Genomic DNA, 18,776 nt, shown 5'->3' with positions numbered 1-18,776 from the left:
GAGGGCTGTGTCCACAGATAACCTGATGGAGACCCCCAGGGTCCTCTCCTCCCTTTATTCTCATGTGGAAAGAGTGTTATAATTTATAAAGTAAGTTTATGTTATCTCATTTAATTCTAACAGTATTATAGACTTTCTTGGCAACAACAACTATCCCCATTTTCAGCTGAGAAAATTGAGACTTAAGAACGATGAATAGGCTGGCCAAGCCCACAAAGGAGCACACGGCAGAACGAGGCTTATAAAGCAAGTTCCCTGGCTCTCGCCCCAGCGTCCCTTCCACCGCCGCCCCAGGAGCGTGCCCCCCTCACGCCTCCACCCCCGCCTTGGCCCACCTGCCCGTACCTGAACTGCTGCTTCTGGCTCCTCCCTGTACCTCCCTCCTTGCCTCTGCCTCAGACTTCCCACCTCAACGACAACAACGACAACGTCTGCTTTCCCCAAGCCAATGGTTCTCAAAGTCTGGTCCCCAGAACTGCAGCATCAGAAAACCTGGGAACTTATCGGACACACAGATCCTGAAGCCCCATCCCAGACCTGCTAGATCTGAAACTCTGGGGGTGGGTTTTCATGAGCCCTCCAGGTGATTCTGCTGCGTGCTATAGCTTGAGGACCAACCTGACCTAAACTAAAAAGCTAAGCTCCTCTCGAGCGCCGTGTTGCCCCACCACAATCCCCTGGCCCCCATGCGCATAAGCCCCATGACTAAAGAAGAAAGCCACCTGTCTGGCCCCGTGCAGCCGTCATAAAATGCAATCATACTCAGCAAAATTCTTCAGGGCCAGCTTAGGCAGAAACTTGAAGGGTAACAGACTTCCCCTTTCTGCTCTACCTTCCCACTTTCTCAGCTCAGCAGAGCAGTGGCCTTTAACTCAACCCCCTTCCGCCTCATCAGACCCAGCTCTTGGCTCCTGAACTAGGAGCCGCCACGGTGGGAGTGGGTTTGTTGATACGCATCCCTCACCACTGACTACAAAATGCAACGAAAGGCTCCAAGCTTGTTCAAGGCAGAAGCCAAGACTTACTCCATCTCAAACGAATGCTAGCAATAAAATATGAGCCTCACCACTGTACTACTTTCTACGATTTACAAAGCTCTTCCGTAACTCTCACAAGGATCAGGAAAGCCAATTTAGAAACTCGGATTAGAACCCAGGACTTACGATTCATTCCCTAAGGACCTATCTACTGTTACATGACAGGCATTAAATAAATTCTTGTTAGTTATCTAATGGAGCTATCATAAAACTGTAAGTTCTGGTCACGGTGTCACCCCATGTCATCAGAGCATGTTGCCACGTGGAAAGAATGTCCTTTTCACAAACCCAGTCCATTAGAAATAATGCAGAGGCACGCTCTTAAACAAAGGATAACTTCCTGGATCCAAAGCCCCAAGTTTATAGAAAGGGAGGGAACAACCTCCGTAGCCCTGCTTTTCTTTGTGGAAAGCTGATAATGCTCTCATCCTCTCCCTTGATTTTGATCAAAAGGTCTCTAGTTTCCTCTTACAAGTAATGAAAGGTGGTTAATTCTATTACCATTTTAATGTCTACTGCAGCAACATTTGGAGGGAATGAAAAAGGCCTGTGGAGGTTCCCACACAATCACTTCTTCGCCCATCAATATGGTATTTACGTTCAGTTCTAAAATACACAGAAATTCCATCTGAGAAATGAGAAGCTGTCAGAGGTTTGAAACAGACACACTGTCTTCCGTATGCTCCGAAGAGGGGGAGACCTGCACAAGAATGAGCCGGTAACCCTCCCATCCCACCTCCTTTATTTTCATTTCTTAGAGACTATCTCTTCTGGAGCACCCCTCCCCACATTCATACCCAGGGAGGAGAGATGGAGGAAAGAGAAGGCGTGAGATTCACAAAAGACTCTAATCTGGAGCATTAATAATTACAGCAGCTGAAAAGCTGACGAAAGCAAAGAAGGACCCTGTTAACAAAACATCATGAGGGTACTTCCCAGAAAACTGCCCAGCCGCGAGATCACTATTCACAACGAGCAAAATCAGAGCCAAGATCAAATCTTGACTAAGCAGACAGACTTGCAGGATTTTCGCCTTCACCGCTACAATTAGCGTTTTTTAAAAGAGCAGTCAGGCTCCATGAGTTTGACAACGGAAGAAAAACAAAAGGCAGCAAGAGACTCCTTCTGGATAAGCAGTCCCTATTCTGTATTCACACCTCTACACCAGCAACAGCACAGCTCAGATGAGGCACAAGGTGGGGTCCTCGGCACATTCACACACGATCAAACCAATTACCCACGCTGCATCTGTCCTGCAGTAAACAGCCTGGACCGGTACCACCTCCGCGCCTCCCACCCCCGTGACCGGGAGAAACCCCGCCACAGAAAAGAACCCTTCTTTTGTGAGAACCAGCCAGAGCCTAAGCTGTCATTACACAGCAAAAACCTAGCGAGAACAAAAACCCAGCGGCAGCCTGATGTAGAAAACCCAGAACATACCTGAATTCTTCAAATGCAAACATGACCTAGTCAGAGACAACCTCCTTATATTGCCTGGTAGCCTTCCTGGTTCGGAGGACAACCATTTAGTCAGTCAGGTGGTGCAAAGTGCAGAGAAAGAGGCGGGGTCTGCACCCCCACCCCCCATATTCTGAAGTAGAAGGCTTTCCGCAGACGGGCCTGCAGCCTCCAGCTCAGCCAGCTGCTGACGAGCAGCTAGAGGACCACGTGATCATTCCAGCGCGTCTGATTAACGCAGCGAGTGCCGAGGCTGCACGCGGGGAGCTGGGTCAGTCCCGGGCAAGAAGTGGAACCCCCGCACGCCTGGGATCCTGGGGAAATCACACAACACACGCCCCCACCGAACCGTACGGCGGACGCGGTGGGGGGCAAGAGCGTAAAGGCACGAGAGCGCAATCTGTTCCCCCGCGCCCTGCCGGGCCACCTCACCCCCCCGCGGCCACCGCTGTGCTCAGGGTCAGGTAGGATGACCGCCGTGGGCAGCGAACGCAGAGGAGCCCGACACCGGGCTGCGTGTTACCGGAAATTCTTCAGAATTCTGTATTTTACCCTTCCACTATCAAACATTATTTTAGCACAAATGCACAAGCTGCTCTGGAATGACAGAATTCACGTTTCATGCCCAGCACTTTACCACGAACAACGTCACCTTGTAGGTCAACCAGGATGCGTGACCTCATTTATCTGATTATTCATTTATTGAGTATCTAATATGTACCGGGCTCCAATTCCTTGAAGTACAAAAACTGCTGTAACAATTTCAGAACAGAAGTTAAGAAAGAGGAAACGAGACGTCAGCCAAAAAAAGAGGAATGTTTGCCCATTTGTAAAGCCCGAGCTGGCGAGATTTGGCAAGGGCGCTGAGGCTGTGCTCTGAAAGTTGCCATTAAGGAGAGCTGTCAGCATCTGGATCGCAAATCTTTATAAAATAAGGGAGGCGGATCTCAAATGAAAACCTGTGAGTCACTCTTGACTTTTCCTCTCTCCCTCACGCCGGTCACTACCTCTGATTCTAGCTCAGGAAGGTTTCTTTGAATCCGACCCTTCCCCACTCCCAGACCCACTGCCTCAGCTCTCGCCTCCAGCACTTCCCTCTTAGTCTCTCGTATTAGTAACTGGTCTTCCTTGTTCCGTCCCTTCTCTAACAACCTGCCAGAACAATTTTTCTTAGTCTGATTTTGATGTCCGCCTATTTTAACCCTTAGTTCCTCGGTGGTCACGGGATTAAGTAAAAACGTCTCAGCGCAACACACAAAGTCTTATGTCTCCAACTTTCTTCCATTAAAACTTTTCACAAACCCCAAAATTCAGCTAGACACTCCCAGTTCCCAAAATAAGCCAGGCCCTCTGTCCTCTGGTCCCCAGGCCAAGCAGCCCAGATTATTTCTTGCTCCCCACATGGCCTGCACCCTTCCACGTGGCCCACGTTGTTCCCGCGCTGCTCCTTCCCCAGGAGCCTGAACCACCCCCAGGACTGTCAGCTGCTCTATCTGCTGTCAACTACGCTGCCTTACAGCATCTTGCCCACCCCACATCTATGAGGCCCTTGAGCGGGGTCTGTGTGAGGTTAATCTCCATATTCCCAGGGCCCGGCAGAGAGCTTGACAGGGAGGAGTTACTCAGTAGAGGTTTGCTGGGCAAACCGCCTCAGCTTTCTATCAGGGCGAAAAGCAAGCTAGGGCGTGTGTGTATTCACACAAAGGTGCTCCTCGTTAAAGAAATGAAGTGATGACGGCCAACTGAGGCGACTGACTGGTGAGCAGGATACTCTGGGGAATTCTCTGCCCCTCAAGCCACACAGCAGTCGTCAGCTAAGCCAACCCAGATGCCTTCCACAGTATTCCTGACAGCCTCTGCCCAGACCCTCCAGTGATGGCAGCTTCTTGGCAGCGCTGTGATAGATCAGAAAACGCAGGAGAGGCAGAGTCACTAAATAACCCAAGTTTAAGTCCCAGATCTGCCACTTTACTAACTCTGTGATCACTGGCAGCCTGAGACTCCCTGTATGTAAAACCAGAAGAATGCGGATCCTGCCCGGGCCTCTGTCACAGGATGGGGGCAAGGACCCAACACGGCAGGACTTGTGGAAATTCTTTACAGGCATGTAAAGTTACAGAGATGTTCTTCGTCGTCTCCATTACTTCACAAGGTGGTCTCTCGCTGACGGGGCTGACAGCTGGATGGCTCTTCTTTACGTGAGGCTACCCTGTCACTGAAGTTCTGTCTCTTCACTAGGAGCTCATTTAATTTTTTTTCCCCAGGGGGAAGAGGGGCAAGGTATTTCTGTCTTGTGATTCTCAGGACAGGAATATAAGGTAAATGGATTTGTAGATAAAATCACTGTCCTAAGTCCTTAAAAAAAAAAAAAAAAAAAAAAGCAGTAGAGTTTACCCAAGTCTTAGGAAGAACAATTTACCCATACCAAATAAAATGATATGATGTTTTAATTTATTAAACTACCTGGTTAGAGTCACAGATGGATAGGGGTAGGGACAAGCTTCTCGAGGGAAAGGAGACACCAGACCGAGCACCCACTGCCCATCCTTCCCACCCTTGAGGGCGGGGTAGGAAACAGCAGACACCCCACAATGACTTGACGGATCTGTTGGTTGGTCTAAAGGTCAAAACCTACATTCCTGGTACTCTTTGCAAGGTATGGGGGGAGCAGCAGGGGCCTTAACTCCCAGAGACTTGGCATGGTGGGAACTGTGAGATGTGCTCTACCATGGCCACCAGGAAGGTCCAGCGTGGTGATGAGGCCTGGTGGGTTAGAGAACCTTTGGACTTCACGCCTGGTTTCCACCGGTGACTCAAGAATCTCCTCTTGATCACATCTTGGGTCACAAATCAAGCCTCAGTAAATTTAAGAAAATTGAAATCATATCAAGCATCTTTTCTGACCACAACGCTATGAGATTAGAAATGAATTACAGGGAAAAAAATGTAAAAAAGACAAACACATGGAGGCTAAACAATACGTTACTAAATAACCAAGAGATCACTGAAGAAATCAAAGAGGAAATAAAAAAATACCTAGAGACAAATGACAATGAAAACACAACGACCCAAAACCTATGGGATGCAGCAAAAGTGGTTCTAAGAGGGAAGTTTATAGCTATACAAGCCTACCTAAAGAAACAAGAAAAATCTCAAGTAAACAATCTAACCTTACACCTAAAGAAACTAGAGAAAGAAGAACAAACAAAACCCAAAGTTAGCAGAAGGAAAGAAATCATAAAGATCAGAGCAGAAATAAATGAAATAGAAACAAAGAAATCAATAGCAAAGATCAATAAAACTAAAAGTTGGTTCTTTGAGAAGATAAACAAAATTGATAAGCCATTAGCCAGACTCATCAAGAAAAAGAGGGAGAGGACTCAAATCAATAAAATCAGAAATGAAAAAGGAGAAGTTACAACAGACACCGCCGAAATACAAAGCATCCTAAGAGACTACTACAAGCAACTCTATGCCAATAAAATGGACAACCTGGAAGAAATGGACAAATTCTTAGAAAGGTATAACCTTCCAAGACTGAACCAGGAAGAAACAGAAAATATGAACAGACCAATCACAAGTAATGAAATTGAAACTGTGATTAAAAATCTTCCAACAAACAAAAGTCCAGGACCAGATGGCTTCACAGGTGAATTCTATCAAACATTTAGAGAAGAGCTAACACCCATCCTTCTCAAACTCTTCCAAAGAATTGCAGAGGAAGGAACACTCCCAAACTCATTCTATGAGGCCACCATCACCCCGATACCAAAACCAGACAAAGACACTACAAAAAAAGAAAATTACAGACCAATATCACTGATGAATATAGATGCAAAAATCCTCAACAAAATACTAGCAAACAGAATCCAACAACACATTAAAAGGATCATACACCACGATCAAGTGGGATTTATCCCAGGGATGCAAGGATTCTTCAATATACGCAAATCAATCAATGTGATACACCATATTAACAAATTGAAGAATAAAAACCATATGATCATCTCAATAGATGCAGAAAAAGCTTTTGACAAAATTCAACACCCATTCATGATAAAAACTCTCCAGAAAGTGGGCATAGAGGGAACCTACCTCAACATAATAAAGGCCATATATGACAAACCCACAGCAAACATCATTCTCAATGGTGAAAAACTGAAAGCATTTCCTCTAAGATCAGGAACGAGAGAAGGATGTCCACTCTCACCACTATTACTCAACATAGTTCTGGAAGTCCTAGCCACGGCACTCAGAGAAGAAAAAGAAATAAAAGGAATACAAATTGGAAAAAAAGAAGTAAAACTGTCACTGTTTGCGGATGACATGATACTATACATAGAGAATCCTAAAACTGCCACCAGAAAACTGCTAGAGCTAATTAATGAATATGGTAAAGTTGCAGGATACAAAATTAACGCACAGAAATCTCTTGCATTCCTATACACTAATGATGAAAAATCTGAAAGAGAAATTATGGAAACACTCCCATTTACCATTGCAACAAAAAGAATAAAATACCTAGGGGGGCTTCCCTGGTGGTGCAGTGGTTGAGAGTCTGCCTGCCAATGCGGGGGACGCGGGTTCGAGCCCTGGTCTGGGAAGATCCCACATGCCGTGGAGCGGCTAGGCCCGTGAGCCACAACTACTGAGCCTGCGCGTCTGGAGCCTGTGCTCCGCAACGGGAGAGGCCGTGACCATGAGCCACAACTACTGAGCCTGCGCGTCTGGAGCCTGTGCTCCGCAACGGGAGAGGCCGTGACGGTGAGAGGCCCGCGCACCGCGATGAGGAGTGGCCCCCACTCGCCGCAACTGGAGAGAGCCCTCGCACAGAAACAAAGACCCAACACAGCCAAAATAAATAAATAAATAAATAAAATTAAAATAAACCTACCTAGGGAGACAAAAGACCTGTATGCAGAAAACTATAAGACACTGATGAAAGAAATTAAAGATGATACCAACAGATGGAGAGATATACCATGTTCTTGGATTGGAAGAATCAACATTGTGAAAATGAGTATACTACCCAAAGCAATCTACAGATTCAATGCAATTCCTATCAAATTACCAATGGCATTTTTTACGGAGCTAGAACAAATCATCTTAAAATTTGTATGGAGACACAAAAGACCCCGAATAGCCAAAGCAGTCTTGAGGGAAAAAAATGGAGCTGGAGGAATCAGACTCCCTGACTTCAGACTATACTACAAAGCTACAGTAATCAAGACAATATGGTACTGGCACAAAAACAGAAACATAGATCAATGGAACAAAATAGAAAGCCCAGAGATTAACCCACGCACCTATGGTCAACTAATCTATGACAAAGGAGGCAAAGATATACAATGGAGAAAAGACAGTCTCTTCAATAAGTGGTGCTGGGAACACTGGACAGCTACATGTAAAAGAATGAAATTAGAATACTCCCTAACACCATACACAAAAATAAACTCAAAATGGATTAGAGACCTAAATATAAGACTGGACACTGTAAAACTCTTAGAGGAAAACATAGGAAGAACACTCTTTGACATAAATCACAGCAAGATCTTTTTTGATCCACCTCCTAGAGTAATGGAAATAAAAACAAAAATAAACAAGTGGGACCTAATGAAACTTCAAAGCTTTTGCACAGCAAAGGAAACCATAAACAAGACGAAAAGACAACCCTCAGAATGGGAGAAAATATTTGCAAATGAAGCAACTGACAAACGATTCATCTCCAAAATTTACAAGCAGCTCAATATCAAAAAAACAAACAACCCAATCCAAAAATGGGCAGAAGCTCTAAGGAGACATTTCTCCAAAGAAGATATACAGATTGTCAACAAACACATGAAAGGATGCCCAACATCACTAATCATTAGAGAAATGCAAATCAAAACTACAATGAGGTATCACCTCACACCAGTCAGAATGGCCATCAAAAAATCTACAAACAATAAATGCTGGAGAGGGTGTGGAGAAAAGGGAAACCTCTTGCACTGTTGGTGGGAATGTAAATTGATACAGCCACTATGGAGAACAATATGGAGGTTCCTTAAAAAACTAAAAATAGAATTACCATATGACCCAGCAATCCCACTCCTGGGCATATACCCAGAGAAAACCGTAATTCAAAAAGACACATGCACCCGAATGTTCATTGCAGCACTATGTACAATAGCCAGGTCATGGAAGCAACCTAAATGCCCAGCAACAGACGAATGGATAAAGAAGATGTGGTACATATATACAATGGAATATTACTCAGCCATAAAAAGGAACGAAATTGAGTCATTTGTTGAGACGTGGTTGGATCTAGAGACTGTCATACAGAGTGGAGTAAGTCAGAAAGAGAAAAACAAATATTGTATATTAATGCATGTATGTGGAACCTAGAAAAATGGTACAGATGAGCCAGTTTGCAGGGCAGAAGTTGAGACACAGATGTAGAGAATGGACATATGGACACCAAGGGGGGAAAACTGTGGTGGGGTGGGGATGGTGGTGTGCTGAATTGGGCGATTGGGATTGACATGTATACACTGATGTGTATAAAATTGATGCCTAATAAGAACCTGCAGTATAAAAAAACAAACAAAACAACTAATACTAAACTTTCATTGGGTTATTTGTATGGAAATATGTTAATATAAATGTTTCAGACATTACATGAAATTTCTAAAAATCTTGTATTTGTATGGAAATATGTATGGAAATATGTTAATATAAATGTTTCAGACATTACATGAAATTTCTAAAAATCTTATATTTGTATTTGTATGGAAATATGTTAATATAAATGTTTCAGACATTACATGAAATTTCTAAAAATCTTATATGTTCTGGTATAATGTTATAAGTAATAATCCTAGTTATTACTTTAAAATGTATATCTCAGAAATAACTAATTTTCTTGTCAACTGCATTATTATGAACTTTCATCAAATCTTTAACCGTGGTCATTTTTAAGTCTTTTGTCATTTACAGACAGTTCTGGGTGTACCCTGATGATTTTGCAAATATGTTCCTATAAAAGGGTTTCATCTTCAAGAAATTCATGGAAAAGACTCTGACAAGTACAGGTTTCTGGTAACTGACTGTACAGCTGAACTGAATGAATAAGCATTTTCAGAACTCTAATGAAAAACTGATGAACTCATAAAAGTGCTAACAAAAGATCAAGATGAAAAAAAAATTAATTACATGGGACTGAGTGAACTGATGAGGATGAGTATAATTTTTGTGACTTTCTGTCTGAATTTAAAAAAAAAAAATCCCACAAGGACTCAGAGGCAAAGAATATACAAATCAATTTTCACTGCAAAGTAAAGGAGCTGTTACAGTGGAGGATTACTGGACTGAATGTCAATATTATGACATAGTATGAGTGTGTTTCATGTTTGGTAATTGCAATCATTGTTGCTTTTGTTGTGGTCATCCATGTACAATGCTTGGTGTCAGTCTGTTTATCTCTTGTAAAAATAAAATACAGTGTGTGTGTGTGTAAAAAAAAAAAAAAAAAAAAAGAATCTCCTCTTGGAGAGCTGGTTATACCTTTCAGGGCAATTCTTTTAAGGTCCTAGTAGAGTTGATAGAAATGGTGAAAGATCACCAAATCCTAGCACCAAGTGTATTTGAGACATAATTTTATGAGATTCCCCAATTTACTAATAAGAGAACAGAGGCCACAGTGGTTAAGTAACTTGCCCAAGATCATATTGCTATGAAGTGGCAGAGCAATGACTTGCCCCCGGGGTAGGTTTATTTATTTATTTATTTATTTGGCTGTGCTGGGTCTTAGTTGCGGCATGAGGGATTTTTAGTTGTGGCATGCATGCAGGATCTAGTTCCCCGACCAGGGATCAAACCCAGGTCCCCTGCATTGGGAGCGTGGAGTCTTAACCACGGGACCAGCAGGGAAGTCCCTCCTGCACCTGGGTAGGTTTAATGCCAACGTTTTTAACCCCTGTGCCCACTTGGGGTCCCAACACCACAGATCCGACTGCCTCAGGCTACCTCCCTAAGAGGACTTCTTCCACAGACTGTCAGGCAGCCGTGGCCCTGAGACAGGGCTGGGACATGGCAAACCTTTGAAGTTCCTTCATCCAGCTGGCCCTGGCTAATCCCCACATCTCACAGCCAGACAAGAGACTGCTAAGGGCTGAAAAAGTGGTTCAGCTGCCCCAGGAAGTAGGAAAACCTGAGTTGACATGGCCTTCGGGCCAGACTGGGAAGGAGTGTGCTTCAAAGTCTGGGCAATCGCACCTGACCACTCGATAACTGATGACACCAAAGTGTCAGGAACAGGGACTCCTGACCACTCCACTCCTCTCCAAACGGCACTTCTGTGACCACACAATGCTTTAAAAAAGAGTTATCCCAGGCCATCCACCAGTGACTCAAGGCTCAGACAAAGCACGCTCCTACTCTGGGACTTATGTTCCCTTTGTAACACGAAGGAATAACCAGACAGTAATTTTTTAGGCTTTTGTTTTTTTGAATGCCACTTACTTGGAACATGAAACTGATATGAACACAAACCTGATAAAAATGGAAGAGCCCCAGACTACCTGCTACCGGGCCTTCCCCTCCCTCCACCAGGGTCAGGCCCAGAGTCAGCCTGGAAACACCAGGCCTAGATGACCTGGCAGCCCCATCAGCGCTGACCTTTCGGGGGCTCTCCGAGCTACACGTCATCACGCTCACCCCTGTCACTCTGGACTCACTTCCTCTTCCCGGTCTCATCCTATGAACAGAAGCCTCCTGACCGGGCCCGGCTGTGCCATCAGAGCACCGACCTGCTACCGGTACTGGCCGTGCGGGCTGCCCGAGGCTTCCGCAGAGAAACAGGCGTGGGGAAAACGGAGCAGGAGCACGGTGGGTGACAGGAGGCGTCCCCAGGCCTGGGACAATCTCGGAAAGCCACATGACAAGGATGTTTGAAACTGGTGTCCTTAGCTTAACGTGCACACGTCCAGCTTGCCAGCAACATGGCTTTCCACGTGAAATGGTCAATTTCCCAAGAAAGTGAAGTTAGGATTTAATTCTTGGCACTGAATCCTCATCACAGCTCCTTTAGAGACGACAATCTATGAGTTTCAGGCCCTGAGGTCCCATGGGTTTGAGGCATCGCAACCAATGTTTCCGCTGCCACTTTTTTAGGTTGTTAGGCTTTTAGGTTTGCACAGCCACGATGTATGTGCAACAAAACACAGACTGGGCACCTGAGCAGAGACTAGCGTTTCCATCACGTGAGCAGGAACGCTCTGACACGCACGGGTCGGTACGCTCGCGGCTGCGCTGCGTACAAACCAAGCAGGAGGGAACAGAAAGGGAAACGAGCTACAGACAAGACTGAAAATCCGACTCTGTCCTCACGGCCTGGCCGCAGATGTTCCACTGAGCAGGGGGACGGGCACAACGAGAGATGCCCGAGAGTGTGCTCAGTGGCCTTCCTGGTCTCACCCCAGCTCCTGCCCACCCTGCCGTCTGACCCCTTCCTGCACAGTCACCCACCCCAGCACCGCCCGGTGAAAACGCACAACTCCTCCTCCCCGTCTGCAGAATGGAGTCTCGGCACCCCAGCCGGGCCTTGCCTCCTCCACCCACTTCCCACCCTGCCAACCCGGGACCCGGACGCAGGGGTCTCCCCGCCTCCTCTCCACAGAGGCTATGGACAGTGGGGTTCTGAGCCCAGTTCTACTACTACCTGCCTGAGAAGCCTTGGGAAAACTCTCTCCCGTCTAAGCCTCAGTCTCTAATCTGAGAACGGGGATGACAGCGTGTGTGCGGGACGCTGGGGAGAGGAAGTGCCGGCACACGTTAACCGCACGCCACGGTAGCTAATATTACTGCATGTTGCAAAATCCCATCGAGCCCCCTCCTGACCAAAGCCAGCCTACAATAAGCTCTAAAACTCAGCAATTCCTATGATAATCTACAGCTATTTTTTAAAAAATTTCACATACTGTACAAAAGTCTTGTACTGAGGAGTAATCTCTGTCCATCACGTGTCTTAGGCCTCTGACCAGGTGACAGTCACTGGGGACAGGGGCTAAGGGGGCTGGTGACAGGAGACCTGAGGAGTTTAGCTCCTCACAACCTCCGTCAGAAATGTATGGACAGGGACTTCCCTGGTGGTCCAGTGCTTAAGACACTGCGCTCCCAATGCAGACGGCCCAGGTTCGATCCCTGGTTGGGGAACTAGATCCCGCACGCCGCAACTAAAGACCCCGCACGCCACAACTAAGACCCGGTGTGGCCAAATAAATAAATATTAAAAAAAGAGAAATGTACAGACATTCCAGGTGAAACGACATGCTTGCGATGCAAATACAGCTTCAAGAGAAATCCATCACAATGTGGAGCCACCGTCTCTGAACTCTCCTATTTTGAATTGGTGGGGAGCCCACTAGCAGTGACCTTTGTTTTCAGGCCTTTCTAAGCCTTCACAAGGCAGAGCACAATCTTAGGCACAGATTTCTTTGGTAAGAGAGGTGCTGAATGCACTGAAAGTGCTTTTATTTCAGTTGAATTAACCTTTCAAAAATTTAAACCACACAAAACCCCCACCTCATTGAAAGCACAGGGAATGTGTGAGTCCTCCTCCAATAACTCCTCCCCCCAAATTACATGTCACCTGAACTCCTACAGTGACATTTAACTTCAAAACAAAAGTTCTAAAGACATCCTTTACCTCCATTTTGAGAATTCTATTTAAGGTAAAAGCTATCCAAAAAAATCATTCAAACACAATCACAATCCATTTTTCAGTCTACCACTGTTCAAAAGTAGGAGTTTATTGGTAATTACGTCTTCATTCCTGTCTACATCAATCCCTCTCACCCAATAAGCACTCTCTAAGTATCTGTACCAGGTTACTGAAAACTGTCTTTGCATTCCCTCAACAAATTTCTGTGTGAAAAGCTAAAGCCCTCAGTTTCATATTCTAATGAAGGAAGATAATAAATAAGAAAAAGATGATAAAATAGGGCAAGGTACCAGAGTGATGGGGGAGGAGCTACTGAACTTAAAAGAGGTGACAGGAAAGGCCCCTCTCAGGTAGGGATATTTAAGCTGAGATGTGAATGACAAGTAGGGACAGTTGTGCAAATGCCAGGGGAAGATCAGTGTGGGCAGACAACATAGCTGGTACAGAGGCCCGAGGTAGGAGGAAACTAGCTTGGCTTCTGCCCTTTCACACAGTGTGGCTGGAACGGAGAAGGAGCGAGTAGAGGGGGATGGAGACAGAGGGGAAAGCAGGGCTTTATCAGCAGGGAAACCACTGGAAAGCATTAAGCAATGGAGTACCATGACCTGATTTTCATTTTTAGAAGGAAATGGAAGTGGGAGAAGTTGCTGCAGCTGTGCAGGTGAGAGATGGTGGGCTGTGGACTCCGGGGCCAGCAGCAGATGAGAGACAAGTTGATGGGTTGGGGGCATGTTTTAGAGAGTCTTTTTCACAACTCAGTTGTTTCATGTTGTGTTTCATGAAACTGGGCAAAGACTGAAAATATTTCAACAGAAATACTAAGACACTGGACTTTCCTGGCAGTCCAGCGGCTAAGATTTCCACTGCAGGGGGTGCGGATTCGACCCCTGGTCGGGGAACTAAGATCCTGCATGCCAAAGAAAAAAAAAAAGAAATACTAAGACACCACCAGGACCATGAGCCAAAGGAAGTGGGAGCCCCATGAGAGGAGGCCCTGCCTCGTCTTTACCGTTCTACCCCAGGGCCTGGAACACAGAACTAGTCAATAAATATCTGCTGAATTAACGAATCAGCAGTTTGTAGATTTAGGGAAGATTTCATAAAAAGATGAAATTGGGTTAAGTCAGCAGTCCTCTTTCCAGTGCAAGCATCAAATAAAAGGGCAGATTATCCTTTTGAATGAACAAGTGCAGCTGCTCCAATGTCACCCAGATAGACAGAAATTTGCCAAGAGAGTCTTACCAGGAATAAAGGGAGAATCAAGATATAAAAGCACGTAAAACAAATTCCTACATTCAATCAAGAACTGTTTCCTGGGCACCTGCTGTGTGTCCAGCAACGCTCTATCCCTGAGAGGGGAGGGAGGGTGAAGGAAGATTCAGACACATTTCAGGTCTCTCCAACAGTTAGGAACAGAGCACACAGACTAACAAAACTACAGTATGAGACTCAGCACTGGTAAATCAGTACGCAAGGAGTCTGGAGCCGTGGTGTACGATTTTATAGTTGCTTTTTTTTTTTTTTTTTTATAGCTACTTTTATTTTTATTTATTTATTTATTTTTGGCTGTGCTGGGTCTTCGGTTCGCGCGAGGGCTTTCTCTAGTTGCGGCAAGTGGGGGCCACTCTTCATCGCGGTGCGGGGACCGCTCTTCATCACAGTGCGCGGGCCTTTCACTATCGCGGCCCCTCCCGCTGCGGGGCACAGGCTCCAGACGCGCAGGCTCAGTAGTTGTGGTGCACGGACTTAGTTGCTCCACAGCATGTGGGATCTTCCGGGACCAGGGCTCAAACCCGTGTCCCCTGCATTGGCAGGCAGATTCTTAACCACTGCGCCACCAGGGAAGCCCCAATAGTGCTATTCTTAACAACAAAAGAAATGATCCTTTTCTACTTTATGCTATCTGAGATCTTGATAAAGCAGGAATTTTAAGTATTCATTCAGGTCAGATAATTAGAGGATCCATAAATGCAATTTACTACCCAAGTGACCAAGAGAATTCAGATAAACATCCAAAATTGTGGGAATTCAGGGCTGAAAGGACATGGAAGTCAAATTAGTCAAACCCCACTCCTGGGTAAGCTACCTAAGATGCTTATATCCTCCACAAGCACTCATTTCTGTCAAAGTATAATTTTCAAAAAGCTAAAATCATAACTCTTACACAAATATATAGTATGCATGTATTAAGTAAGTCCTTAATGAGGGAACCAGCAGGATGGCAAAGCTGGTTCAAAGGTGGTGAAAGAAACATATAAACTCGGTGGAAAAAAAGAATGCTGTAATAATCTTGCCAAATTAGATACAAAACTGGTTAATATCCTACAGAGCAATTAAACTATAACTTTTGAGGTTATCTCTTCTACTAAACAGAAATCATTTAGATCTCTACTGGACAAAAAAAGATCACCTGTCACTTATCAATTTTTCACAAGTTAAAATCTAACTTTACAAAAGTAAATCAACTCCAAGAATATCAGATACCCCTTAGACAGGCTTGCTAGACAATGCTCTTGAGTGACATTGGAAGGGCACATAATAATCAATTTGCCTTTTCTCCAAGTTTTAGGTAATTTTCCTAAAATATCTAAACCTAGCTTATTATCAATTCTAATGAACTGGTTGGAAAGGATAAGAAGTTCTTTCCTATCTGGTCCATTTTTTGCTTCTGCCTCATTTATATCCTCTTAATTTGTAAAAGAAATCCTTCAAATAATTGAAGTCAGTTCTAAATTATTGCTCTGTCTTCCTAGGTCAAATCATCTGAAATTCGGGGGGCCCTATTTTCCAGAAGTTCCAGCCTTCAGTGCTTCTCTGAATTCTCTCCAACTATCACACTTGTGAGTCTCTTAAAGACAAAAAGGGAACATCTGATTCTTAGGCACTGATTCACAGAGCCCCCTCCCCCAGGCTCTGGCTGTTCTGAGGCAGTTACCATAATTAACTCTAATTTCCTAACTTCACAAAACCAACCCTATCACTCCTTCCTTTCCAATATAGCAGTGCTTGGAAGTCACAAACCAAACCCACTACAGAGAGGCACATATAAACCCAACCCACACTAACTGCACAATAATATGAAGTCAAAGAAGAAATCTAATGAATCAGAGAATGTCTTGTTCATGTCTGTATTTTCCACAGAGGCTAGGAAATTAGAATGAATAAACGAACAGATTAATTAAGTAAATGCTCTAAGGAACTGAAAGAATGAATGGATTCCAAAGGCTTTGGCATGTTAAGTGTCTCTTAAGAGGCTAAGTAAGGAAGGGAATTTCCGGGGACTAGTCCAGTGGGAGCCTTCAGAAATGGAGACTGGCTTAGTCCGTTTGGGTTGTGGCGTAACGGACCGCGTGGCTTATAAACAATTTATTTCTTACAGTTCTGGGGGCTGGAGGTCCGAGATCAGAGTGCCAGCGTGGTCAGGCGAGGACCCTCTTCCAGGTCACAGACCTCTCACTGTGTCCTCACACGGTGGAAAGAACCAGGAAGCCCTGCGGGGTCTCTCTCACAAGAGCACTAATCCCACTTCTGAGGGCTCCACCCTCGTAACATAATCACCCAAAGGCCCCACCTCCTAACACCATCACATAGGGATTACAACATGTGAATTCTGGGGGGACACGAACATTCACATCATAGCAAAGACCAAATGAATGAACACTGGGAATTTCTAGCACCTACTGGCAAGGCAGGGATGAAGATATTTGATTTTGAAGGCAGGGAAGTAAAGGAGGGGTATAAATGCATACATGTAAAATCAAACCACACAGGTCTGAAGGCACCTATGCTGCCCTCAAAGCCAGCAGTCCTCCCTAAGGTCTGAAGTCTAGGCACCAATCCAGGCCATGCAAGCTCTTCCTAACCTGCAAGCACTAAAAAGGAAAACCTTCATTTCACACATGTTCTGAGAGCAGAGATAATGACAAAGAAATTGCATGAATATATGTCTAAGAGAGGTGTAATCTGAAAAGTCCTGCTTTAGAGAAATGTATTTTTTTCCCTCTAAAAGCTAGTTTTTCTTTCTCATGTTTTATTTCTGATAATCAGCCTTTCTCTATTTCTGATTTCCTACTAAAATGTACAGGGTAGTATTTTTCCTCATCCAAAATAGCACTGCTTCTTAGTTTCTAAAAAAGTTCCATTTGCATGAATCTTACAATGGTGTTTATATTCCTTCTTACAAAAAGCTCTGACACCCAGCATATAACCCTGGTGTTTAAATTAATAGGTATGAGGACAACTGATTAAAGTCCTTCCTGTGGATTGCTAGTGCTAAGCTGGGATTTGTTAGGTAGCTGACTAAATTTGGAACTGCAGTTCTTTTTTAAAAGATGTATTCTTGCTAACGTGAAAAAAATGAGCACTTGATCATTCTCTAAGCCTCACTATCAAACCATTCAACTCTCCTATGATACTACCTTCCATGGGCTCACAGTAAATACTGAATAAAAGAAAAAGAGGGCAAAAAGGACACAGGCACTGAATGAACCAAACCTTGAGAGCCACTGTATGACATCAGAAGAACATGGATTTTGAAGGATTTCATAGTTTTCATTGATAATGATAAGTGGCCTAAGAAAAATGTCAGTCCGATCCTCCCACTTTGACCAAAGAAAGAGAAAAACACAGCACCCTGTTTAGGGTCACAGAACTACTGTCAGAGCTGGAATTAGAACTGAAGTCTTCTGATTTCCAATTTAAGTGCTTTTCCTTTACATCAGTGGCTCTCAAAGTGGGGTCCTTCGCCAGCTGTGTGAGCATCACTTGGGAGCTTGTCAAAGAGGAAAATTCTCAGCCCTGTTCCCAGACTAAGTGAATCAGAGACTTTGGGAGAATGGAACCCAGCAAGCTGTATTCTTTAACAAGCTCTCCAGGGGAGTCTGATGCATGGTCAAGTTGGAGAATTACTGACTGCTCTAACACCAGCGATTCTCAACTTGGGGGGATTCTGTCCTCTTAATCACTACAGAACAAGTTAAAACCCAAAGGGCACGAAGATGTTAATTCTTGCATAACTTAAAATAGCAAAAAACTGGAAATAAACTAAATATCCTCAACAAGGGATTGGTCAAATAAAGTACATATACAGAGTCATTATAAATATAGATCTACATTAACTGCCTAGACATTACTACTGTTGAGTAAAAACATTAGAGGATTATTACAAACTGTGAATTATCGTATGATAAACACTTCCAGAAATCAAACAATAAAACAAGTTATAGAAAGGCCTATAGTGTATTCTCACTTATGCCCTATCATATACAGGCACACCACAGAGATACTGCGGGTTCAGCTCCAGATCACCATAATAATGCAATAAAATGAATCACACAAATTTTTTGGTTTCCCAGTGAATATAAAAGTTCTATTTACACTACAGCCTATTAAGTGTACAATAGCATTATGTCTAAAAGATGTACATACTTTAGTTAAAAAATACTTTATTACTAAAAAATGCTAACCATCATCTGAGCCTTCAGCGAGTCGTAGTAGGAACATCAAAGATCACTGATTGGGGCTTCCCTGGTGGCGCAGTGGTTGAGAATCCACCTGCCAATGCAGGGGACACGGGTTCGTGC

General features: G+C 44.3%; 1 protein-coding gene across 8 annotated transcripts in view; it reads right to left on the bottom strand.

Annotated features, from left to right (window-relative positions):
* The window catches only part of EVL (Enah/Vasp-like), a 163,999-nt gene that overhangs the window by 117,756 nt on the left and 27,467 nt on the right, over nucleotides 1-18,776 (bottom strand). For 7 of the 8 annotated variants that reach the window (XM_036842853.1, XM_036842856.1, XM_036842858.1 and 4 more), the window contains exon 1: nucleotides 2,478-2,669. The exons of the other annotated variant lie outside the window; for it this stretch is intronic. In XM_036842853.1, coding sequence (XP_036698748.1) covers nucleotides 2,478-2,500 — 23 coding nt within the window. In that variant the 5' untranslated portion in view covers nucleotides 2,501-2,669. Of the gene's footprint in view, nucleotides 1-2,477; nucleotides 2,670-18,776 lie in introns of those variants that run through there. 8 annotated transcript variants of the gene reach the window in all.

This window comes from Balaenoptera musculus, chromosome 2 (genome assembly GCF_009873245.2).
Source record: "Balaenoptera musculus isolate JJ_BM4_2016_0621 chromosome 2, mBalMus1.pri.v3, whole genome shotgun sequence".
Lineage (NCBI taxonomy): Eukaryota > Metazoa > Chordata > Mammalia > Artiodactyla > Balaenopteridae > Balaenoptera > Balaenoptera musculus.
This window is presented reverse-complemented; position numbering and strand designations above follow the sequence as displayed.